At 41.9% G+C, this 26,012-nt stretch overlaps 1 protein-coding gene and 1 long non-coding RNA gene across 2 annotated transcripts; both read left to right on the top strand.

Moving 5' to 3' along the window:
- The first annotated feature begins 4,948 nt into the window (after positions 1 to 4,948).
- On the top strand, positions 4,949 to 5,791 carry LOC131249669 (protein FAR-RED IMPAIRED RESPONSE 1-like). The gene has a single exon (XM_058250449.1). It carries the CDS (start codon positions 4,949 to 4,951, stop codon positions 5,789 to 5,791), a length of 843 nt encoding a protein of 280 aa, XP_058106432.1.
- Positions 5,792 to 5,818: 27 nt separating this feature from the next.
- LOC131250083 (uncharacterized) lies at positions 5,819 to 8,394 on the top strand. Its single transcript, XR_009173046.1, has 4 exons — positions 5,819 to 6,006; positions 6,123 to 6,311; positions 6,414 to 6,502; positions 7,518 to 8,394. It is a non-coding gene; the product is annotated as an uncharacterized LOC131250083 (long non-coding RNA).
- Positions 8,395 to 26,012: the final 17,618 nt, after the last annotated feature.

The following is a 26,012-nucleotide window of genomic DNA, read 5'->3' as shown; positions in this document are numbered from 1 at the left end:
GCCCCGTATCCTAGACCGTACTGTTCCGTAGACTTCCGCGGTCTTCTCAATCGAATTCCGACAACCTTCAACCCTTAACCAGTATTTGCACGCGACCCTGCGTCACACGCCGTCAACCTGAGTCGACTCAAACTGAGACTTGTACCCTTGCAACCACGCCGTCACCGCAGTTCCGATGCCTCATCTCGTGCGCTGATCAGATACTCTGGCCAGGAGATGCGGGCCAGCGCTCGGTGCGAGGAAAACGTAGCGTGTGCAAATTCTGAGAGAATCTCTACGACTTGTCATATCAATAAATCAATCAATCAATCCCATCATGTCTCACTCCATCACCCATCTCTCTTTATAACCCTCTCTCTCCTTCATTTTCAAATCACAATCCAAGCAACCCAAAAACCTCCAAACGTCCAAGCTCTTCCATTCCAAGAGAGCCACAAGAGTGGCCCACCTTTCCTACCCTTTCATCTCTCATCTCAACCATTCAAACCTCATCTACTCCGTTGGAATCAAAGCTAAGGAGCTAAGGAAGCCTAGGGTGCAAGAAGAAGCCGGTGGATGATCTTGGATGTTTATCTTTTATCCTTTTTTTATTTAATGGTCCACATATGTGGGACCGACCTTGATGTTGGATTTGTATCAAAAGGGGCCTATTGTGGCGGGGCCCCTCCATCCTCTCCGTTCTCTCTCTCTATTGTTTTGTTTTCTTTTTTTGTGGGTATGATGGCTTGTGGCCCACTTGATGCAGGACCTTATCCACACCATCCATTGATGTGGACCCCCACTGTTTTCGTGGGTGGTACGTGCCATGGGTAAAACACAAATATCAGACTAATCCAAAATAGGTGGGCCATGTGGGACCCACCTTGATGAGGCATGCCACCCGTCCATCAGCGGAGGTGGCTAACAGTGAAGTGTTAACTGACAGTGAGTGTGCACTAATGTAGGTGTGCTAATAGTAGGTGTGCACTGATGTGGGTGGCTAACATGAGTGTGTACTGACACGGACTATGTACTGGCATGGGTGTGGAGTGACGGTGGGGACAATGGGACCCACCCACGTCATCCATCCATTTTGGCGCGCCACACTATACTGTATGTGTTTAATCTAAACCGTCCACCATTTTTGAACGGTGGGGCCCACGTTCATGTGGGGCCCTCCCTGACACACCCAGCCCATAGCTCAATTGGTAGATTGAATGGAGGTACCTCATTGCAACACTGAGGTCTTGGATTCCCTTGTAGGGAGTGGCTAACGATGTAATGTGATTGACAGTGGGGTCCATGGGACCCATCTACACCGTCCATCCACTCTGTTGGGCCACACCATGTTGCATGTGTTTAATCCAGACCATCCACCATTCTTGGACGGTGAGACCCACCCCACGTGTGGGGCAGCATCGTGATGTATGTACTGTCTAGGCCTTGGACGGCCTGGACGTTTGATATATAATATATATTTTATTATATTATATATATTATATATTATATTATATAATATATATATATATATATATTGTATTAGATATATGCTACTGTGATGGGCCCTACGTGGGACCACCTCTATTTGTTTCAGAAAGAAAAAGAAAAAGAAATTAAAATGCAGCCATGCTGCTAGTACAAGCAGCCATGTGCTGCTCTCTCTCTCTCTCTCTCTCTCTCTCTCTCTCTCTCTCTCTCTCTCCCCCCCCCCCTGTAACGTTAGTGGGATGTAGGCCCGAACGCGGATTGGCTAGTCCCCCCACCAGTAGCTCCTGGGCTGGCGCTCATAGCTGGCGCCTTACCATTGGTGTGTCAGAGTAGGCCCCATCAAGCTATCGAGGTAAGTGAAAGGACCATTACAAACGGCGTTAGGGCCCGTTTCACCCGAGTACCTGCTCGAGATGAGAAAGCATCCGAATTCTCTCCCGCCTCTCCCTCTCTCGAGTCCAACAAAAATCCATTTCTCTCCTGCTCTCTCTCTCTCCCTCTCTGAAATCCAACAGAAACCGCCATGTCTCTGTTGCATCTCACGGCGTGCTAACCCCGACGCATGAATCGGACCTCGAATCCAAAGCCTCTCTCCAAAGCCTCTCACCATAGGAGCCCTCCATTGTCCGAGAGAAACCCAAACACTCCACATCAGGTCTGTCTGATTCTCTCTCTCTCTCTCAATCTTATTTGCAACAGCATGGGGATTTGGAGATTTATCATTTTCAAATGTGGATTTGGTCATTTTTCAACTTTGTATGTCGATTTTTAGGATTTGGGGATTTTTCAACTTCGGAGGTAGATTTTAGAATTTGGGGATTTTCCAACCTGAATATGGAAATTAATTTGGGGAATTTAGCATCTTCTTCTTCTTCTTCTTTTCCTTTTTTCTTTTTTGCCCTTTTCTTTTCCATTTTTGTTTTCAAATTGATTGTTGGAGGACTGTTCAAAGTGGCACCTACCTGAAACCCTCTTTTTTACAGCCTTGTGCTCTTCCCTAGATGAAATGAAGTATTCGTTTGTCTGAAAAAAAAAAAAAAGGTTGCACCTACTTGATGAGTAGGCCAGATTTTGGGGCTTGGGAGCATAATGTTATCATGAAATTCGAGTAAGGAAGGGGTTCAAAACATGTGACATGTTGGTGGGAAAGAGAAGGCTGCATTTTTCTTTTTCTTTTTCTTTTTCCTCCCCTCCCTCTCTCTTCTCCCTCTATAGATAGATGAACAGGTATAAAAATGTTGAGGCTTGCCTGTTCCCACAATTTAATCATTTAGAATTCCCCACTGTATGTGGGTCACATGGCAAAACTTTTATCTCAGTCCATGAGACTCAATACAGAGGTCGGTTAGAAATGTCGAAATTTCATATGAACAGTTCTTTTGGATGGTTAGCAGCTTTGGTCGTTGAGATTCCTTCCCAAGTGGTCCATGTGTGGGGTGAGCTTTTGGAATCGTCTAGATCATCATATGGTGGGCCAGTAAGGAGAGCCTCAGCATTTCTGAAATAGGTAAGTTGTTACGTTTTTTGTTAGAAGATGAAAACACCAATTGGGCTTTAGATTAGGGATGGCACGAAATCTGAAGTTGATATGTTATAGCTTTAAAAGCTTACAGAGCTATTGTTTTCAAGGGTTGGGTTAAAATCAAATATAAATTATGTTTTTCTATAATGTGTAGGAAAGGGAAAGTGAAGAGTATGATTAAGGAAGAACATGAACCGGGGCATGATCCACAAATTTAAGCTTGGTGAATGCTTTTTTACTTTGAAGGTTGATTGGTAAAATAGATGGTAATTCATTGAAGAGTCAAGCATTTGATGAGCCACGTCGAAGGTTAGATTTTGACACCGAAATATATGTTCAAAAAGCAAGCCAACAAATAGATGTCCAAGAAGCAAGTCAACATGTATTGGTCAATGTAGATGAGAATTTAGATGAAGAGCCAGAACTAGGTATGGAGTTGTCTTCTAACGAGAGTGCATTTCAGTTTTACAATCGGTATGCTAAGAATACAGGGTTCAGTGCTTGAAGGGGATGGGTGAAGAAAGCAGATGATGATACCATCATACTTAAGAGAAGATTTTGTTGCTCTAAAGAAGGTAAAAAACGTGACAAAAAACAAGGTGAGCCTCCAAAATTTAGGCGTCCGATTACAAGAACTAATTGCCTAGCATCCATGATGATTAAGCTTTAGATGAATGGAAAATATAGTGTGACTAAGTTTGTTGCAGAGCATAACCACGAAGTTATCACACCAACAAAGGTACACATGTTAAGGTCACACAGAGGCATGACCGATGCTAAAAAAGACGAAGCGGATAATGCTGATGGCTCGGGAATAAAACCCAGGGGGCTGTAGAATATTTTAGTAGACGATCTGGAGGTCAAGAGAATCTGGGTTTCCAATCCATTAACTATAAAAATTACTTGCGGAAAAAACGAATGAAAGTGATGGAAAGGGGTGATGCAGGGGCCGTTTTACAATACTTTCAAAAAATGTAAGTGGATAATCCATCTTTGTTTTATGCAATACAAGTGGATGAAGATGATCAGATCATGAATATATTCTGGGTAAATGCGATTTCAATAATGGACTATAGTGTTTTTGGAGATGTGGTTTGTTTTGATACCACGTACAGAATAAATAGTTATGGATGACCATTTGCCCCATTTATTAAGGTGAATCATCATAAGCAAACTATAATATTTGGTGGGGCTTTGCTATACAATGAAGCGATTGAATCTTTCAAGTGCTTGTTCGAAACGTTTTTGAGTGCTATGTTTGGAAAAGAACCGATGACAATCCTTACTGACCAAGATGCTGCGATGGCAAATGCAATAGCTTCAGTGATGCCAGGAACATTTCATCGCCTATGTATTTGTCATATCTACCAGGATGCTGCCAAGCACCTTAGTCATGTATTTAAAGGTTCAACAAGTTTCGAACATGATTTGAATGGATGCATATATGATTATGAGTACGAGGAAGAGTTTCTAACTGCATGGAATAACATGATTTTGAAGTACAATTTAATGGATAACAAGTGGTTACAAAATCTATTTAAGGAAAAAGAAAAATGGGCTTTAGTTTATGGAAGAAATACATTTTGTGCAGACATAAAAAGCACACAACGAAGTGAAAGCATGAATAACTTGTTGAAAAATTATCTGAACTCTAAATACGATCTTCTGCATTTCTTCACCCATTATGAACGGGCAGTGGCTAGTCGACAATACAAGGAATCCATGGCTGATTTCAAAATGTAGCAAAGTACCCCAGTAATGTTTCTTGATGTGAAGATTTTAAATGAAATGGCAAAGGTGTACACTCCAGAGGTATTTGAAATGTTTTAAGAAGAGTATAAGAAACATTTGCATTATTCAATTTCTAAATGTGGCGAATTTGGCATGATTGCAGAGTATTGTGTATATAATGATAAAGATGAAAGACGTACTATTAGATTCGACTCTTTAGATGGTACAATGACGTGTAGTTGCAAGAAATTTGAGTTTGTGGGGATCCTATGTAGTCATGCATTGAAAGTTTTAGATTTTTATAATGTAAAAGAAGTTGATCCTCGGTATATTATGAAAAGATGGAGAAGAGATGCAAAAGAAGGTTTTGGTAGAGATCATACCAGGGTACCAACAAAAGGCGAGCATAATATTGTTTTAGGTAAGCGGTATAAATATTTGTGTAGCAAGCTTCATAGAATTGCAGCAATGGCTAAGGAACATGATGAGTTGTTCAAATTTGCTGATAAATACACAGAAAAATTCCACGATGAAATGATGGAACGTATGAAAGGGATGAAGGAACCTTCACTGAGGTCGTCTAAATCCGTTGATGAAACCGTAGAGATTGAACACGCAGACCATGAGCCGACTGAAAGTGAAGAGACTAGACGTGCACACTCTAGACGAAATGAAAACGTTGATACTAAAAGTGCATGCCATGAGCCAACTGAAAGCATAGATATAGAAACAACACACCCCGAGCCTATTGAAAAAGAAATTACTTTTGTTAATAGCCAGAGTTCACAAACTATAAGTGGGATTAAAGTAAAGCCTCAAGTTGGGGGCAACCATCGTGTGTATCAAAATCCACTGAATAAAGTACGGAAGAAAAAATCTCGTACTGAATTCGTTCAATCACAAGCAAATCAAGAGAGACGAGAAACTACTCAAGCACCAAACATAATGCACCCTACTTCATTTCAACCTTCAAATTATTCAATTCCTTCTCCTGAACTGAGTCATCTTAATCAGGTATCAGTGAGAACTTATTTACCAAATCTTGTCATGTCACATGTTTATGTTCTTTAAATTTTTGATTTTTTTCCCTCCATCAGGGTACACATATTGCTGTCATGAGTCCCTCAGAAGTACCGATAGGATCCCATGTAGGACCCGACCATCATATGGTGATTGGCTACACTCCTGCCTCTAGTGGGTCCATAAATGCACCACTGGTTCAATTTCGATACCAAGCACCTCATTTTGGCATGTTTCAACAAAATCTCTTCAACATTAGACCACAGGTAAAAGTGCGATTTAATTTTGTATATTTCTAATATTAGAGTAACATTTATAGGAGTCAACATTCATGTAAGTTGTGCTCATTAAAGTTTTCATTATTGTGTTTTTACTATGTTAGACTTCAATTGGTACCAGTCTGAGTCATTTTGGAATACCTAAGATCGGCCCTAGTGGATCAATTAGTGGCCCTTTGGTTGCTTGTGGCTACCAACCAAGTACAAACTTGTACAAGCAAATTCCCTCAAGCAACCTGCAATTGGCACATTTACGTGAAGATACATCTATAGGAAGTATTGCATTTCAACAGGTAAAACTGTTAATCTCTATCATTCATAGTATTGAATGAACTTTTTAATTTTCAATATAGTGAGACGTCTTATTCATTGAAATTTGAAATCCCTATATGCAGTTATCATCAGCACCATGTGATAAGAGTCAACTGTTACAGTGTGAAGAACACAACCTACATTTGAAAAAATAGATTTTCTTTCCTCAAACGTGAGTGTATGTTCTAACTCTTCTTACAAAAGCCAAAAGATTGCAACTTAATTGGTGGAATCTGTTTACTTTTTTTTCTCTTAACAGAACGAAAGAAAAAGAAGAAGAAATTTTGTGTTTTGTCTGCAAAAGTTTGCTATATTAAGGTAGGAAGGGACCGATGCACCATCTATATCCTTCATGGGACTTTTTGAGGTGGAAAGAATCTGATTTTCACAAGCATGTTTTCTCCACTTATGTGGAATTTTGAGATGGGAAATCAAAAGAGATGTTGATTTGGCTTCTTTGGTAGGAACTCCCATAATGGTATTCAAATGTTCAAGGCATCCATCAGGTGGACTACTGCAAAAAAAATAATCAAGGCTCTCCATTTAGAAGGTGAGCTATGATATAAATAGGTTGGCAAGTTAGAAAATTTTAGCTGATTTTAGTGAGCACCCATTTTTCCACCTACTATGCTTATGCTAGCCTTACTAATAGCAAAAAGCCACTTGAAGTTATTGAGTCGGAATTTTGTCAATAAATTTGGAGTCAAATTTGTTGTCAAAATTAGTAATATATGTGCTTGTAATAAGACCTTTGTTGTCAAATTTGTCATAGTTGTCAACAATGTGGGGTCAAAACTTCCATAAGACTTTTGTTGTCAAATTTGTCAACATTGGAAAGTCAAAATTTGTTCCTAAATTTCGTCAAAAATGTGAAGTTAAATTTGTACATTACAAAATGCCGATGCTTGTTTTTCAATACGACCTTCCAATATTTTCCATTTTAGCCATCCAATAATCATTCAAAAATCTTATTTATGGATAACGAACAAAGTGTAATATTTTGTTCATGATATATCTAATTGAGACATCATAGTTTGAATTACTTGTATTCATGTATGTAATGTTTTAGTAAATTCTAACTACTTATGTATCATCCATTATACTTTGCCAATTTATAACTGCTTTTCTACTCTATTTGCATAGAACGCTTTTCACCTTATGATTTTTTCTTGTTGATATTGTTGCAGGTAAATTCTACATGTCTGAAATGATGGTACAAGATGTGTATGAGAAGATTACATTGCTCTTCAGCACTTTTGGGTTTTTAAGCTGCATGTGGCTTCATAGCTGGAAGCAGTCGCAACCCTCATGGCTCTCCATGTAGGACATGATATGGTTTTCAACAACAGCCCCTGTATGTAGCAGCAGAAGCAACATGTTCTTTTCAAATCAATGTGGCCTTCTTTTGCTCCATGCAGTTGTCCTGCGGCTGATGTTGTGCAAGTTTTGGATAGGAGCTACCTTGGTCATTTTGTCTTGGGCTGTTGTGGGTTTGGTATGTCTTATTATGGTGTGCAGCTGGTTTATAGGGATGGTAGTTGGTGGGTGTCATTGAAGATTTAGATCAATTTTGGGGTGCCAGATTGGTGGCTTGTTTTGTGGGTCTGTTATAATTTTTTAATTTTTTTAGCCCTGTATAGTTTTTTGTTTTTTTTTGTTTTGTTTTGTTTTGTTTTGTTTTTTTTTTTTGTACAAGTGCTCTAAATGATAGGCATGACTGCTGCCCTTTTTGTTGGCGTCCGCTTGAATAGTTGTATAGAGCATTTCCACTCAATAATCTTAGGTGGTGTTCTTCACCTTTAGAAAAAGAAGAAGAAAGAATGGGTATATATCAATATGAGCAGGATTTGGATTTTGACTATGTGATTTAGATGTGGATTGAATATGTAATTGAATGATTAACAGGTTGAATGTGGATTGCATGTGTAATTGAATGTAAATGCGTTGTTGGCAAATAATCAAGTCCTTTTTGTTGCTTTAGCCTTGTCAATATGATGAACGCATTGAAATATGTAAGTTTCCCAGATATTTATTTGAAGGTAAGCAGGATTGTTACGCAGGCTATGGGTATGTTCTCCAAATAAAAGGGGCCAAACTGCTCACCATAATTTGCAAGAACATTGGAATGCATTCCTTATTCAAATATGCCCTACATCAACCTTGATAGTCACTATAAAATATAAAACACCTTTGATATGCTACACTCTCTTCCTTAAGCTTATATTATGGGACCATGTTTGGAATTTTCATTGATCTGGAGAATTTTTGTGTGTGTGCAATCCACAATAGGCCTAACATATTTGACATTTTGTATCTTTTGTCGGCCCTATTTATTAATGTACATATTCAAACAAGTGATTCCTGAGATCCTTGGCTTGTATAGATTTATGTCATATTAACAAAGTTCAACTAGTGTGCTCATCTACTTTTCCATGAAAGAAACAGAAGACTAGCAACCAAAGTCTAAAATTGCAAAAACCTTATCTTGAGATTTTAAACTGCTCTACAGCTCTATAGCTACGGTTTTAGTCCATAGTATGACCGTAGGTCTAGGTCTGAAAATTATAGCTACGGATTTAATCCGTAGCTAATTCCTCCCTTAAAAAAAATATTATAATCATTAATTCAATCAATTACCACCTGCATAATCATTCATTCATTCAATTACAATCCTTCATTCAATTCCAATCCTTCATTCAATCAGTTACAATTACAATTACAAAATTAGTTTCCTAGTAATTCATGAAAGCAGGTGGACTCCGCAATATTCCACAAAAGAAAGAAAAAACAGGCAGTCATTTGTTGAACTCTACCCTCACAGCAACAAAAAGGACCATTTGCTGTATTCTTGAAAATTACCAAAAGGAAGATGGCATTGAGATTCTAGCACCTTTACAACCCTTCATGGGTACTGCCTTCCTTCCCTTCCAGAACAGCCCAATGCCAAAGATGAAAGGAAAGAAGTCTAAAGCCAAGGCAGCTGCTTAAACATGAGAACCGAAACAACCAGAAGCATGATCGGCTATGTTACCAAAATATTACATTGAGCAATTTGTTGTCACATTTATCTGATATGATCAACTTTTAGAAGAAGGGGTTGAATTGGCACGACACCACCACCACCACCACTGCCACTACCACTACCACCACCTCCTTATGGCTGGTTGTAGAAATTTTTATTCAGTTATTGTGCAACTGTCTTCCTCAAAAATATTTAATAGTCATTGGCGTGCTTACAGCCACACTTCTTTTTGTGGAAGTTGAAAAAAAGGGTGGATGGTTGGTTTTTTAAAGGAGTCGAAAGCACCTCAGTGTATTTGAATTGTTGTTCGACGTTCCTGATGACAAAACTGCATTCCAAGTACTTAAAGATCCCTTGTAGAAGCTCTGGCTGGACCTCATTCATCCATGTCTATGGGAGATTGGAAAAAGTGTATCGTGATAATGACAACCAGGGGTAACAAAAAAGTTTGGCTAAGGCACCTTGCAATTCTCATAAGTAGCTTTGACAATCTCCTTATTCAGCATTCTTGAATTAACTTTCTCTAAGAACTTCAAGTACAACTCATGAAAATTTGGCTCAATGCTTGCTCTGTCAAATATAATGTCCCAGTAAAGTAAAAATCAGCTGATGAAACTGAAAGGTTATTAATAAGATTTTTCTCACCTTTTCAACACCATATAATGAGTAAACCATGGATAGTACTGCTCTTTCAAGACATCAGTAAATTCTTTTGCTTTCACATCCATATTTGAAGTTGAAATATTATTAATCATAAATAAAATCTTGTCCTGTATCTCTGATGCAGGTTCCTGCATGAAATAAACAACAAACTCAAAACTGAATTAATGCTCCAAACAGCGTTCCCACAAATAAATTTTCTAAAAAGACATGTTGGGCCACACAAGGACAAAATAAATGAGTAGTTACGAAAAATTTATTGACGGTCCAAATTCAATATCAAATGTTATCCATGTTGTGTGGCATTCAACTAATTTCATCATCTATGGTCTCATACACGTAGTCACGGATTAGATATTTTCTGAGGTAATACCTAATTGGGTGGTGAGATGATGTGGAAAGATTTGATCGGTGGACCTTACACTGTTGGGTATCTATAAGCATGCGACCCTATCAATCAAATCTTGCCATGTCATCTCACCACTGAAGTGAGATTCTCTTTTCGAATCTTTCTTGTGGAAAATGATTTGTAAAGCTCCCTTGTCTCGATTTTTCTGGCTGAGTAGGATTTATAATGTTGAGCCAAATAGTTTTTGTTCCCAAAACATAGAACTAAGTTCCAATAATTTTGTTCCCAAAAAGTTTGTTCCATAGCCGAGTTATAATGCATGTTATTGTTAGTGCAAAGATCATGTTTTTGTTACAAAAATTCAATACATGCATGTCCAAAAGACCAAAACAAGCATCAAATAAGAACAGATCCACCATGGTTTTTCACAACTCACTGCAATTCCTTTTTTTTAAAAAAAAAACACTCCAAAAAAAGGGTCAATTTCTGAAAATATCGATGAGAAATGCTAGGTTGACTGGCATGAGGAGAGATTGAAGAGGCAATTTGCAGTACACAAACCAATATCAACTTGTGCAACATCTAGACCACTCATAACAGAGGTATTTTACACTAGATTACAAACATCGAGCCCACAAATTGTGGTCCATCACCTGTGATTTGAAATAATGGCAGGGAAGTTTTAGATACTAAAAAACAGGATTTGGCTTCTAGGAGTTTACATGTGAAACCTTCTGGTTGAGATTCTCCTGAATAAAAACTTTAAGATTATCTAGCTGAGTAGATTTTTGGAGCATGTCAGAGTCCATCCACAGTGGAACATAGCAAACCAATGTTCTAGCCTATAAAATCATCAGAAAGGCCATACCATTACTGCTCTCTTGTGTAGAAAGATTGGCCTATAGAATTGCATTTTGACCAAATTTCCAACTAACTTTTAGTCCAACCCCAGCCACTTTCATCTCACTGGCTTTGGGCTCCTCTTGCTTATTTTTCACTTTTGATTATGTGTTCTCCATTAGAGTAGGTGGAGGCTTCTTTACAACCTTCAGCTATAATAGCTACAACTCTGATTGTTGGTTGATTCAGAATAGCCTAGGAGGAAGCAGGGCGAACATGCTGAGAAGAATCTAATTACAATTCCTGCAAAAAACCAATTGAATGTGCACCCCTAATTTCATCATCTATCAAACAAGAAGAAAAAAAAATCACACTGCATGAAAAGATACTTCCAAAAAGTGCTGGAATTTAAAAAATGAAATCCATCATGAAAATGATTGGATAAGGAAGTATACAAAACAAATCAAATTTCTTTTTGCCAACAGGAGCCTTGGACAGGGAGCGAAGATGAAAATTCTCCCATTGGAGTAGACAATTTCCTGCATCCTGGAGTTTACAGTTCAAGAAAATCATACTGGTGGTAGCATTATGCAAGCAGGCATGTACATTCTACATACTATGATGATGGATCTTTTATGCAAAAGGGGTAGGGAAGCTGCCTATGCCATGCTAGCTTTTAGAAACATCTGGACATACAAATCAACTGATGTGGACTACTAACTTCTCATTCCCACAGTGCAAAATCACACTTTTTTTTTGGTAGGATTGATTGGATGATCCTGCCAATATATTTCCATCATGTATATCAAACAAGAAAAAAAAAAAGAATCCAGCACTAAAGCAGCTTCCACTCATACATACGAGAATTTAAGTAAGGAACTAACAAACATAGTTAAGCATATAGCTGCATGGTGGAGAATTTTCATCCAGTCCACTCATCCATTAGATGTGTCACCATTTTTCACCTGGATCTTAAAAATCAGTCTAACCCAAAATTCACTGCAAGAAAGAAGAACATGATTGATTGATTGAATAAATAAAAACTAATATATATGCTCCAGTAATGACAAGCCAAGTACTAGGCTCTCTATTTCCTGCTGAACGGCTTGAAATAACAGACTCCACTCATTTCTACTCAGTTTCTACTATGAGTTGAAACAAGTGGGCTATCTGTTTTATGCAATTTTTTTGATGGAAATCGATCCGTCAAACCACTCTTTCATCACAAATGCCAAGGACAACTTTTTTCATGTCCACATGATCATCCTGAAATAAAATAAAAATAAATGTTGACAGAGTGTGCACCTTTAAAACAAGCTCTTCAAAACACTGTTGTACATTAATTCGAGTTTTTGCACTACATTCAAGGAAAAGACATCCATACTCCCAAGCAAAATCAATTCCCTCTTTCTTCATGACATCCCTTCCACTTTCCTGCAAAATTAAACATCAAGATGCATATCTTGTATTTAAACTGTGGAAATCTTATGATATATAATTCAAAAGAATAAGGTCGTGATTGGAAGTGCACTTAAACCACATTTACAGCATAGAAGTTCTGAGGCCACCCTGTGTTGAAAAGTCCTCTGAGAATGGAGGTATAGTTGTTGTAAACCTTTGTAGGAATTACCTTATCAACTTTGTTTCCAACAAGCATCTTGATGCAATCTTGATTAGTTTAGTAGAGATCGATTTCCTTAGCCCTTATATCCACAAGATTTGTAAATGTGTCTCGTCTTGCTACATCATAAACTGGAAACATTGCAAAAACTTTAAGATTATCCGACTGAGTAGATTTTTCAGCTTTCAAGACATGCTCAGTAGATCTTCTGCTCACGGAACTGCACCAATAAGAAAACTTTGAAAAGTTGGCTTTTCGTCACCAAAAGGGTGGGCTACTTTTCAAACATATTCAAGTCTAACAACGAATTTGGACTCGAAATAGATTGTAATCTATGTTCGGCAGAGCCCTCCATTATTCGTCGAATATGAATGTGAAGTCGAACCATGCATCCCCAGTGCTTGCAGACTCCTTGCTCCTTACCAAGTCTAGATTAGGCATCCCAAAGAAGATGCTAAATTCCCCAAATTAATTTCCACATTCAGGTTGGAAAATCCCCAAATTCTAAAATCTACCTCCGAAGTTGAAAAATCCTCAAATCCTAAAAATCGACATACGAAGCTGAAAAATGACCAAATCCACATTCGAAAATGATAAATCTCCAAATCCCCATGCTGTTGCAAATAAGATTGAGAGAGAGAGAGAGAATTAGATAGACCTGATGTGGAGTGTTTGGGTTTCTCTCGGACAATGGAGGGCTCCTATGGTGAGAGGCTTTGGATTCAAGGTCCGATTCATGCGTTGGGGTTAGCACGCTGTGAGATGCAACAGAGACATGGCTGTTTCTGTTGGATTTGAGAGAGGGAGAGAGAGAGCGGGAGAGGAATGGGTTTTTATTGGACTCGAGAGAGGGAGAGGCGGGAGAGAATTCGAATGCTTTCTCATCTCGAGCAGGTACTCGGGTGAAACGGGCCCTAACGCCGTTTGTAATGGTCATTTCACTTACCTCGATAGCCGTGATGGGGCCTACTTTGACGCACCAATGGTAAGGCGCCAGCTATGAGCACCAGCCCAGGAGCTACTGGTGGGGGACTAGCTAATCCGCATCCTGTAGGCCCTACATGATGTATGTGTTTTGGCAAATGCCGTCCATCTGTTTTGATGGTGGGGCCCACTGCCATCTGACGACAGCCAGTTCTGTGGGTCTCACTACTAAGGATGCCTCATATAGTATTCATACTATAATATTATATTATATTATTTGAGAAAGGTGGGCCCTACGTGGGACCCACCCCTGATCCCTTTATTTTAATACAGCCAAGCTGTACAGTTACAGCTATACATTATATATATATATATATATATATATTATATTCTTTATATAATGCATGAGGGTGGGCCCTAGGTGGGACCCACCTCTGCCTTCCAATGGGTAGCGGACTGCACGTGGAGGCCCGCATGGTGTATGTGTTTTGCACACTCCGTCCTTCCGACGATGGGGCCCACTCCCTATGTATAGGCTTTATCTACACCGTCCCCTATTTGAATGGTGGGGCCCACCATGATGCAAGTGTTGTATCCATGTCATCCAAACGTTTGTGAGATCATTTTACGGCATGGGAAGATAGTGTGAATCATATCTAAAGTTCAAGTGGACCCTGCCATTTAAATAGTAGATAGTGACATCCACCGTTCAAACTTCTAGGGCCGTGGTGGTTTCTAAATAAGCTGATATTCTTTTTACTTCATTTATCTCTATGTTAACTTATGAATAGGTCGGATCTCAAATATACATAAGGTTGGGCCCAAATGAGGCCCATCAGTGTGGCCCATTTGATATACATGAAGCCCGTTGGTGCGACCCACGTAATGCGGCATATGGAATGTGGTCCGCTCAACATAGGAGGCCCATTGAGATATATTTGAGGCCCAGGTGCGAAGCCCACCTGATGTGTATTCGAGACCTGATGCGATGTATGTGAGGCCCATGAACGAGGCCCAATGCAATGTATGAGCATGGCCGTTGCATTATTTATGAGTTCTTCATGAGGGTCACTCCCTGGGAGCAATGATGGTTGGACGTCCACATTGATGGGAAATGATGGTTAGACGTCCTCATTATGACCTTCCCTTAGGCCTTATTAGGCCCCTTCCGATTTGTCGAGGCCGATTGTGTAAGTCGATTCTGATTATCGATGCCGATTATCGAGGCCGACACCGGTTATCGATACCGATTATGTGTATGTGACAACATAACATCATGATATATGCCCATACGCATCATCTGCATGCTTGTGATGAGATGAGTGATTGATCAAAGCACATGACACTAGGCAGATTGTTATAGGACTCCCTGGTGGAGGGAGATGCTCATATGAGTGTGTGGTATGTGCATGACTGCTGTATGACTGAATTGCGTGATTCATGCATCTCGCATTGTGTGACATGTATACCGTACGCCCTAGCGACATCAAGGCCATAGCCGCCACAAGCATATCGTGGTTAGCAGGATTGGATACCAAAAATCTTATTCTATATGGGGTGCTATAGATATCCATGGGTGAAAGTCCCTAAACCCTTATGGTACCAAGAGGTTGCTCCAACGTCTAGACCGAGTGGGTGCATGAGTGTCGAGTGCCGATTACCAGACGGTCGCGCTTTTCACTGTTTCGTGTTCGGTTGGAAGGGGGTGCGGCCTTACCTGCCCGAGAGGAGGGGGCAAAGCTAAGCTGAGTTTGACCAGCTCGAGGAATGGGTCCGCTATCAACGAGCCGAGCTCGATATTGGCAGGCGGATAGTGAGGTCTCTTCCACTCGCCTTATTGCGCGCGATGGGGCGACAATCTGGTTTGAAGTATACTAAACCTCGGTGATATTCTAGAGTTGAGCTGTATTGATATGTGGACTTAGATGAGGATTCACATGCTTAAGTTACATTTCACACCGCATGGCCTTATTATGGTCGTCATCATTCATGCCTAGCACCGCATGGCCTTGGTACGGCTAATAGCATTCATGGATTCATCAACATATTCCACATTACTCTGATACTGTATAATTGTATTACTACCTTACGCACGCACATACACCACCCTCTAAGCTTTCTATAAGCTTATGCACGACCGTTGCGTGCAGATGACGTTGGACCGCAACGACACTGAGGCAGGAGCACATAGCAGATCATCTTGGAGGTTTTTATCTATTATCATTGTATTTCCCTTTATACTCATTGTACTTGTAAAGTTTTTGATCATAGTAGAAATGTGATGGAGTTTTTGGTTGTTGTTTGTGGGTTATGCCTTTGGTTATGCTTATTACGAATCAAACTGATGTTGAAAATCCTCCTCGTAGCATCCCAGGATCGGAGTCTGGCGAATGAGCGCTGGGAGCCGAGAATAGGGTATTACGGAGGCTGTCGGCGCTAGATTCGGCGATTGAAAATTTTGTGAGCCCGGTTTCCGAGTTTGGGGCGTGATAGGAAGTGCATTACCCAATCTCCAGTCCGCATCAAAACCACACAAAATGCGGGCGACAAACTCTTTCTTAGAATTAGACATTTTATCCATTAGAGTAGCAATTGAAATTCTATCTTCCACCAATTCGATTTCCATCAACGATGCAATGGTGGAGGGTGTAACAAAAATTGTTTCCTCTAGAATTTAATTTTAAAAAATATTTCATTTTCAAGAGATGATTCTAAAATAGATGGACACATTCCTTGCACAATAGATCGGTAAGTAGTCCCTACCCATTAGAGAATTTTTTCACATCCTACCTCAGATAGGAGATCAAATAATCCATATTTAACAACATGATTTAAGTTAATTGATCTCTTAATAATGTTTCCTCTTATTTTAAAAGCCTAAAGATTTTTGGGGTCATCTTCTAGTGGACGAATGGACCGAACATCATGGGAAAATTGGATCGGGATGAGGAGTCAGCTTGTACTTTGCCTACAACTTGTTTAGATTGATGTTCCGTAAGATTAAAGCAAGAAGAAATCAAGGAAATCAAGTAAATCAGATCCTATTTGAAAGAACCTGACAAATGGGTTTCAAGATTCAAGAAAATAGGTTAAATCAAGATGCAAATGCAAAGAGTAACTTAAATAGACTCAAATACACTTACAATGAAGAAATGGAAGATGGGCTAGTGTAAGTGCCTATACTTAAGCACAATTATAATTGTCAAATTTTGTAGTCCTGAAAGGAGCAAAAACACTCATGAAGATACTCTTCAACAACTCATGAAGAACTCGTAAAGACTCGATTAACATCTTAAGGAAGACTCAACATCTTAAGCTTTAAAAGCTTTACATGGTTTGAAGATTGGAATACTTTGTATGTGTCAACCATCAGCTGGTATAACCTTAGATTGACCCTAGGTTAGGTGTCACGCCCCAAACTCGAAAACCGGGCTCACAAAATTCCCGATCGCCAAATCTGGTGCCGATAGCCTCCTTAATACCTCATTCTCGGCTCCTGACACCCATATACCAGGTTCTGATCCTAGGATCCTACAAGGAGGATCTCTAAGCATGAATTTATTCCATAATAAGCATAACCGTAAGCATAACCCACGAATAATAAGTAAGACACCATCACAAAATCCACTATGATAAAAACTTTAAGGTACAATGCGTATAAGGGAAATACAATGATAATAATAACGAAAACTCCTGAAGCTCTGCAGCACGCTCCCACTCCTGCTTAACTATGGTTTGGTGTCACGTGCACGCATCAATCATGCATAAGCTTATAGAAAGCTTAGAGGGTGGTGAGAGTGTGTGCGCAATGTAAGTGTGCTCAGAATGCAATATCAGAGTAATGCAGAATATACTGGTAAGTCCATGAATACTATCAGCCGTACCAAGGCTATGTGATGCAAGACATGAATGCTATCGGCCATATCAAGGCCATGCGATGCAAGGCATGAATGCTATCAGCCATATTAAGGCCATGCGATGTCAGATGCAACTCAAGCATACCAATCCTCATCCGAATCCACATATCAATGTAACTCATCATTAGATGATTAAATATCACTACAGTTCTTACTCTTGATAATCATCGGGGTTTAGTACACTCCAAATGACATTGCCCCTTTCCCAGGTGTACAGTCTAAGTGAGAGTAAAAAACCTCACTATCCGCCTGGCTAATAGCCTGCAAATACTTATCCGGCACGTCGATAGCGGACCCATTTATGAGCTGGTCATACTCAGCCTAGCAATTGCCCCCTACCCTCAGGCGGGTAAGGCCACACCCCCTTCCAATCGACCATGACACAATGGGAGATGTGGCCTCCTGGTATTTGGCCCTCGTGCGCTCATGTATCCACTCGGTCTCGATGTTGAAGTCATCCTCTAGGACCATCGAATTTAGAAATTTTCACCCAAGGACATCTATGGCGCCATGATGCTAGTAACAATATTTTTGTTATCCAATCTAGCTCTCCATGATGTGCTTGTGGAGGCCTCGGCCCTGATGTCGCTAGGGCATATAATAACCATATCACATAATCCAAGATGCTTGAGTCATACAATCAAGTCATGCATCAATCCTGTGCGTACCGTGCGCTCATGAGGGACAACACCACCTATTAGGGAATTCCATAAACAACTTGCCAAAAGGCATATGCAATGGTTAACCTCATCTCATCATAAACATGTAGATGATGCGTATGGGCATGTATCATGATGGTATGCTGTCACATACTCATAATCGGTATCGATAATTGGCCTATATGCAAGACAGGGTCCATATATGAACGACCGATCTAACCATAATATAAAGATCGGCCTTCGGCCGTGGATATATCAATTTCGGTAGCATGGAGCCATTCGTCTGCGACAAGGATGGACCATGCAACATCTATGAGGTCCAATAATTTGGATTAACCCACTAAAAGAATGATAAGAATATTCCTAATAAGGCTTAAGGGAAGGTCATAATGTGGACATTTAACCATCATTGCCCATCAATGTGGACATTTAACCAACATTGCTCCCAAGGAGTGGCCTACATAGAGCCACACGTATAGTGGGCCCACGGCCTCACACAAGGGCCTAATATACATCACAATGAGCCTCACTCAAGGGCCACATATACATTACAATGGGCCTCACTCAAAGGCCACATATACATCACATCGGGCCTCACCATATGGGTCTCATATACATCACGTCGGACCTCACACATAGGCCACATATATACCATATCAGGCCTCACTCATGAGCCACAATTACATCACATTGGGCCTCAACAGATGGGCTGCAAGTACATCACATTGGGCCTCACGGATGAGCCATAAATACATCACATTGGGCCTCACAGATGGGCCATAAATACATCAAGTGGGCCGCATCAATGGGCCGCACCATCTACACCATTCATCTATTTTAAAGATCATTTTAAAACATTTCTCAAAAAAAAAGAATCATATCAACAGATCATCTGGACCACACTCCAAATAGCGGCAGAGATGATGGTTGGAAGATCATCTGGACCATACCACAAATAACAGTAGAGATAATGATTTCCGTTGTTAAAATTTCCTAGGGCCACCATGATGTTTATTTTCCATACAATCTGTTCATACAATCACAAAGACCTAAATCAAGAAGAAAAATAAATATCATATTGATCCAAAACTTCTGTAATCCCTAAAGGATTTTAATGGTAGGCGTTCAATTCTCCAGTGTTTTCTGCAGTGTGGTCCACCTGATAGATCTGCCTCATTTTTAGTATCAGGCCTTAAGACGAGCTCGCTAATTGGATGGATAGTTTGGATGTAACACATACATCAGCGGTGGGTCCCACCATCCAGCCATTTGGATGGTGTGGAATGGACCCATATATATCACGGTGGAGGCCCACAGAACTTGTTGACGAGGTGCACCAGCAAGTTGCTGGTGCGTGGGATGCTGGCTGACGGCTAGGATGAAAATAGGTGGACGGCATGGAGATCACATACATCAAACGGGACCCATAGAGCTTGCTGACATCAACTTACCAGCTGGATAGCTGTGGGACCCACAACACTTGTTGACGTCAACTCAGCTATATAGTTAGTGTGAGGTACCCCAGCCAATCCGTCCAACAAGTGGGTCCCACATGCGGCCCACCACGTACATATATATATATATGAAAAAGGTCTAGCGTCCAGAAGGTTGGACATCCGTCCAACGGACGGTCTAGATATAACACCACATCATGGTGGGATCCAGTGATGAACGGCTGGATGAAACATAAATATGATGTGGGTCCCACCGTCCCATCTGATGGATGGTGAGGACACCACATGTGCTAGGTGGACCTCACCGTCCAAATAGTGGACGGTGCAGATATAACAAATACCTCATGGTCAGACTCATTGACTGGCTGACATCCAAGGCAGTAGTTGCTGCCTGCTGCGTGGGACCCACCGTCCTGCTTGGACAATGTGGATCCATCACACTATCAAGGTAGGTTCACACATGTGGGACCCACCAGTTTGGAGAAGATGATATTTATGTTTTTACTTCATCCAGGCCTGTCCAAATGGACAGGCAATGAGGAGGGGCCCAACACATGGATGGTCTAGATCAAGTGGGCCATATACATCATCATCACACTAAAAAGGAAGAGAGAGAGAGAGAGAGAAAGATGGTGTAGTGAGGGACCTCACCATTATGGGCCCCTCTATGATTACAACACATACATCAAAATGGGTCCCATCATAAGTGGACCCTCAAATAAAATCAACGACGGAATTTCTAGGATCACCCACCTATATCACTCCTTGGTCCCTTGGTTTCCTTAGCTCCTATGCTCAACCTTTGATGGTGGATGATGAAGTTTAGATGGTAGAGATGAGAATTTTTGGGGTAGGGAAGTGGGCTACACCTAGCTTCTCCTTGGGAGGCTTGGACAATTGGTCTCTTGGTTGCTTGGGAGTGAAGAGAGAGAGAGAGAGAGAGAGAGAGAGAGAGAGAGAGAAGTGATGGGCTGAAAAGGTGATGAAGTGATGGGTGATGGGTGTAAGGAAGGGATGGGTGGAGAGAGAGTTGACTTTGGGAATAGGAGAGAGATCAGTAGGGTATGGGTTGCTTATACGTGTGATAGGATGTGTACTTGACTTTTAATTGATTGATTGATGTGATGGGTTGTAGAGATTCTCTCGGAATTCATAACGCGCGGCATTTGTTCGGAATATACTCGGGTCCACAACTCCTAGCCTGGGTATCGCATCAGCGCGTGAGACGCCGTCGCTAGGATACAAGTTTCGAGTCGAACCGATTTGGGTTGATAGGGTGCGACTCAAGGTCATGCGAAAATGTTGTTTACGCGTCGTGGGTTGCCGAAATTCGACCAGAGGACCGTAGGAGTCTAAGGAACGGTATAGTATAGGATACGAGTCTACAGTTCTCCCCTCCTAATAAAAAATTTTTTCTCAAAATTTACACAATCATCGCAACTAAAGATAACTCATAAGGAAGAGGAAACATAACATCATCATATAAAATCGGAGACAGCATACAAGATAAAATATATAATCAGTCATCAAAGAGATACGGATAGCGCTCTCGAATCTAGGCCTCACGCTCCCAAGATGGCTTATTAACAGAATGATGACCCCACTGCACCTTCACCAAGGGAATGACCTTGGTCCAAAGGACCTGCTCCTTCCAATTAAGGATATGAACTGGCTGCTTGATGTAAGAAGCGTCCTCACGAACCTTCAGCGGCTGCCAATCAATCACTGGAATGGTGTCTGACCCACACTTCTTCAACATAAAGACATGAAAAATATTGTGGACGCCAGAAAACTGAGATGGCAAGGCAAGCTGATAAGCTACGGTACCAACGCACCTAGTGATCTCGAAAGGTCCAATAAATCTCGGGCAAGCTTGCCCTTCGCTCCAAATTGAACTACGCCCTTCATAGGCGAGACCTTGTGGTACACTCTTTCCCCAACAACGAACTCTAAGGGACGATGCCGGCGATCATCAAAACTCTTCTGCTGGCTCTGAGCTATGCGCATCCTCTGTCTGATGATATCGATAGCCTCTGACGTCTACTGAATAAGCTCGGGACCTAGGAGATGCCACTCTCTAACCTTGGTCCAACAACTCAGTGATCTGCACGGTCTGCCATATAGTACCTCAAAAGGAGTGATGCCGATGTTCGCATGATAGCTGTTGTTGTATGCAAACTCAATCAACCGCAGATGCTCATTCCAGCTACCACCGAAGTCAATTACGTAGGCCTGAAGCATATCCTCAAGGATCTGGTTAACCATCTCGGTCTACGGATGATATGCGGTGCTAAGCTGCAAAACAAACCCCACCACTCTTTGAAATCTCCTCCAAAACTGATATGTGAACCTCAAGTCTCGGTCACAAATGATCAAAACTAGAATGTCGTGCAGTCTCACAATTGCCTCGATGAATAATCTCACAAGCCAGTCTAAAGACTAGGTCCTACGAATCACAAGAAAATGTGCCAACTTCGTTAGACGATCCATGACAAGTCAGATGGCTTCATAATGAAATCTGTCGACATGTGCACCCACTTCCACATCAAGACACTCAACGACTGCAATGGACCAGGGGGTCTCTGATGATCGGCCTTGACATGCTAGCATGTGTCATACTTGGCTACAAAATTGGCAATCTGGTGCGTCATCCCCACCCAAAAATACTGTTGCCTCATATCTCAATACATCTTCGTCAAGCCAGGGAGGATAGAAAACCACGATCGATGTGCCTCAGTCATAAGATCTCTGCGCAACTCTGAAATATCCGGGACACATAATCGGCCTTTGAAGTGAAGTCCACCATCAGAACAAATCTGCCAATTTGACTGACTCTTAGATAATGCCTCTGTAGAATAACTCTGCAATGACTCGTCTGTCTGTTAAGCCTTGATAACCCTTGCGATAAGAGAGGGTTGAATCGACAGGATCGATAGCTGAACAGTAGAAGACTGCAGACCAAACTTGAAGTCATACTCTGCTATATCCTCGAGCATCCTCTTCTCCTAAATCATCATGTGTGCCACCAGGCCTTGTGGTTGACGACTGAGGGCATTCGCCACCACATTTGCCTTACCTGAGTAGTACTGAAGATCAGAATCATAATCCTTCAGGAGCTCCATCCAACGTCTTTGCCTCATGTTTAGGTTGTATTGAGAGAATAGGTACTTCAAGCTCTTGTGGTCAGATAAGATCTCGAACCTAACCCCATAGAGATAATGCCTCCACACCTTCAGTGTGAAGATGACTGCTGCCAGCTCTAAATCATGCATGGGGTAGTTCAGCTCATGGACCTTAAGCTGGCGAGATATGAAGGCCACCAGTTTCCCATGTTGCATTAGGACAACACCCAAGCTAATACGCGAAGCTTCGGAAGTACAACAAATCTATCACTCCCATAGGGAAGAGTGAGGACAAGAGCGGACGTGAGGCGGTCCTTCAGCTCTATAAATGCTTGCTTATAGATGTCACTCCAAATAAACTCTACGTCCTTCCGAGTCAACCTAGTTAACGGGGCTGCAATACGGGAGAAGTCCTCAATAAAATGCCGGTAGTAGCCTGCTAAACCAAGTAAACTACGGATCTCGGATGCATTTGTAGGCTGTCCCCACTGACGCACTGCATCAACTTTCGAGAGGTCCACTGTGACATCCTCCCTCGTCACCACGTGATCGAGGAACTTTACCTCATCTTGCCAGAACTCGCACTTCTCTAGCTTCGCATACAGCTAGTGGGCACGGAGGGTCTGCAACGTAATTTTCAAATGTTGCACATGCTCCTTATAGGTCCTCGAATATATCAGAATGTCATCAATGAATACCACAAAAAACTGATCGAAATAAGAGTGGAAGACCTCGTTCATCAGCTACATGAAGACTACGATCGCATTGGTCAGTCCGAAGGACATGACATGAAACTCAAAATGACCATAGAGTGTCTTGAATGTCGTCTTCGGGATGTCCTCCTCTCAGACCAAATTTGATGATAACCGGACCGTAGGTCAATCTTTGAAAAAAATTGTGCACCTTGTAGCTGATCAAATAAATCGTCTATCCTCGGGAGAGGATACTTGTTCTTGATCGTGACCCGATTGAGCTCGTGGTAATCCACGCAGAGCCTCAACGAGCCATCCTTCTTCTTGACGAAGAGTACCGGCGTTCCTCAAGGCGCACTGCTTGGATGAATGAAGCCTAACTCTCACAACTCATCCAACTGCTGCTGGAGCTCTCGCAACTCCATCGGTGTCATACGGTACAAGGCCTTTGAGATAGGCGTAATACTAGGCACAAGATCAATCTGAAACTCAATATGCTGACACGGAGGCAACCGCAGAATCTCTTGGAACACGTTATGGAAATGGCAAACAACTGGCAACAGATCAACGCTCACCGCCACGGGCCCCTCTACTGCACACGACATACGAGACAACGACTCTCCTTTTGTCTTGGCAATGAATTGGAACTAAGGCAAGTCGGGCTTACAAAATGTGACTGTCCTCGAGGAGCAGTCCAAGACTGCGTGATACTCGACAAGCCAATCCATGCCCTGGATGACATCAAACTCAGACATCGGCAATACGAACAGATTAGCAGACAAAAAGATATCACCAACCAGAATGGGGCAAGACGAGCAGAAGCGACTTAACACTGTAGTCTTCTTAAAGGGCGTCGATACAGTCAACCCCTCATGAGCAGACTCTTTCGACAATCCATTCGAACAGTAAAATCCCTCGGACATAAAAGAATGCGAAGTACCGGAATCAAACAAAAATCATGCAATCCATATAGAGACGGGAAGAATACCCTTAACGACTCCTCTAAATGATTGTGAGTCCTACTGAGCCACATAGAACCCAGCCTGAGCTGGCTAGGGAGGTTCCTGTCCCCTCTGAGGGTGCTACTGTTGCTGCTGTTACTGATGGGGTGTCTTATACTGTTGTCTCTGCTACTGATGGGGCCTTGACGGCTGAGGTGACTGTGGTCACTAATACTGGGGTCGTTGCTGCTGCGGTCGCTACTGTGGTGGAAACTGATGTGGTCCTCTCGGCTGCTGATACTACTGATGGAGGGGGCACTCATACATGTGGTGCCCTATCCCACCACATCCAAAATAAGTCCCTGTAAATGGCCTATGGGGTGGTGTTGGAGGTGTCGCTGGTGCTCTAGTGGCTGGGCGGACTATGTGCCTCTGCTGTTGATGACGATGCTGCCACTGGGAGCTACCGGAGGGGGCCTGCCTCATCTGATCTCTCCTCTAATCTCGGTCACTCTACGCGCCGGCCCACTCAGCCTCATAAATCTGAGCCCTCTTTACTACCGCCTGAAAAGTCGGGAGCTCATGCCCAATAACACGGCCTTGGAGACCGTAATGTAAGTCGTTCTCGAAACGGCGGGCCTTTTGCTCCTCATCATCAACTAAATACGGCGCGAAGCTTGATAGCGCCATGAAATGAGCTGCGTACTATGCTACAGACATGTCTCCTTGCACAAAGGTCTCAAACTTTAATGCTCGCTATCGACGAATGTGGTTGGGGAAGTACTGCTGGTCGAATCAGTCTACAAAATTCTCCCATGTTCAGACGAAATTAGGCCCTGCAACACGGGTAATGGAGGTCCACTAGTGCTCGGCCTCACCCTGGAGAAGAAATACAGCTAAACGGACCTGCTGCTGGGTCGTACATCTCATCGTATAAAAATATTCTCCACCTCGGAGCGCCATCTCTCGGCTGCTGTCAGGTCTGGCTTGCCCTGAAAACGCGAGGGATCGAGCTGTCAGAACTCTTGAAGAAGGGTGCTCCTTCTCTACTTGGGCTGGCAAAATAACAGGGTGCCTGCCGTGCCCCTGAAGGGCGGCCGTCACAGCCACAACATCTACTGTAATTAGGAGGCACTCACGGGTATGGTCGAATCCACACCGATCTCAGGTGGAGGAGCGGCATCCTCAGGATGAGGAGTAGGGATCTCTAGTAGTGGAATGTGAGTCGTAGGTGGTAGAGTGGGAGTCGCAGGTGGTAGAGCGGGAGTCGATCGAGTTGCTCTTCTAGGTGACATGTTTTATAGGAAAGAACAAGGACACCTATCAACCTTGAGAACTTTCGAAGGCACACACGTTAGGGAACTAAATTGGAAGGTTATGTACTTGGGACCTAATTGTCCTGAACTCATAGTAGATACATGATATTGTCCTGAGTTATTCCTAAGTTATACTCTGATACTAACTTCTATCACGCCCCAAAC

This window comes from Magnolia sinica, chromosome 6 (assembly GCF_029962835.1).
Source record: "Magnolia sinica isolate HGM2019 chromosome 6, MsV1, whole genome shotgun sequence".
NCBI lineage: Eukaryota > Viridiplantae > Streptophyta > Magnoliopsida > Magnoliales > Magnoliaceae > Magnolia > Magnolia sinica.
This window is presented reverse-complemented; position numbering and strand designations above follow the sequence as displayed.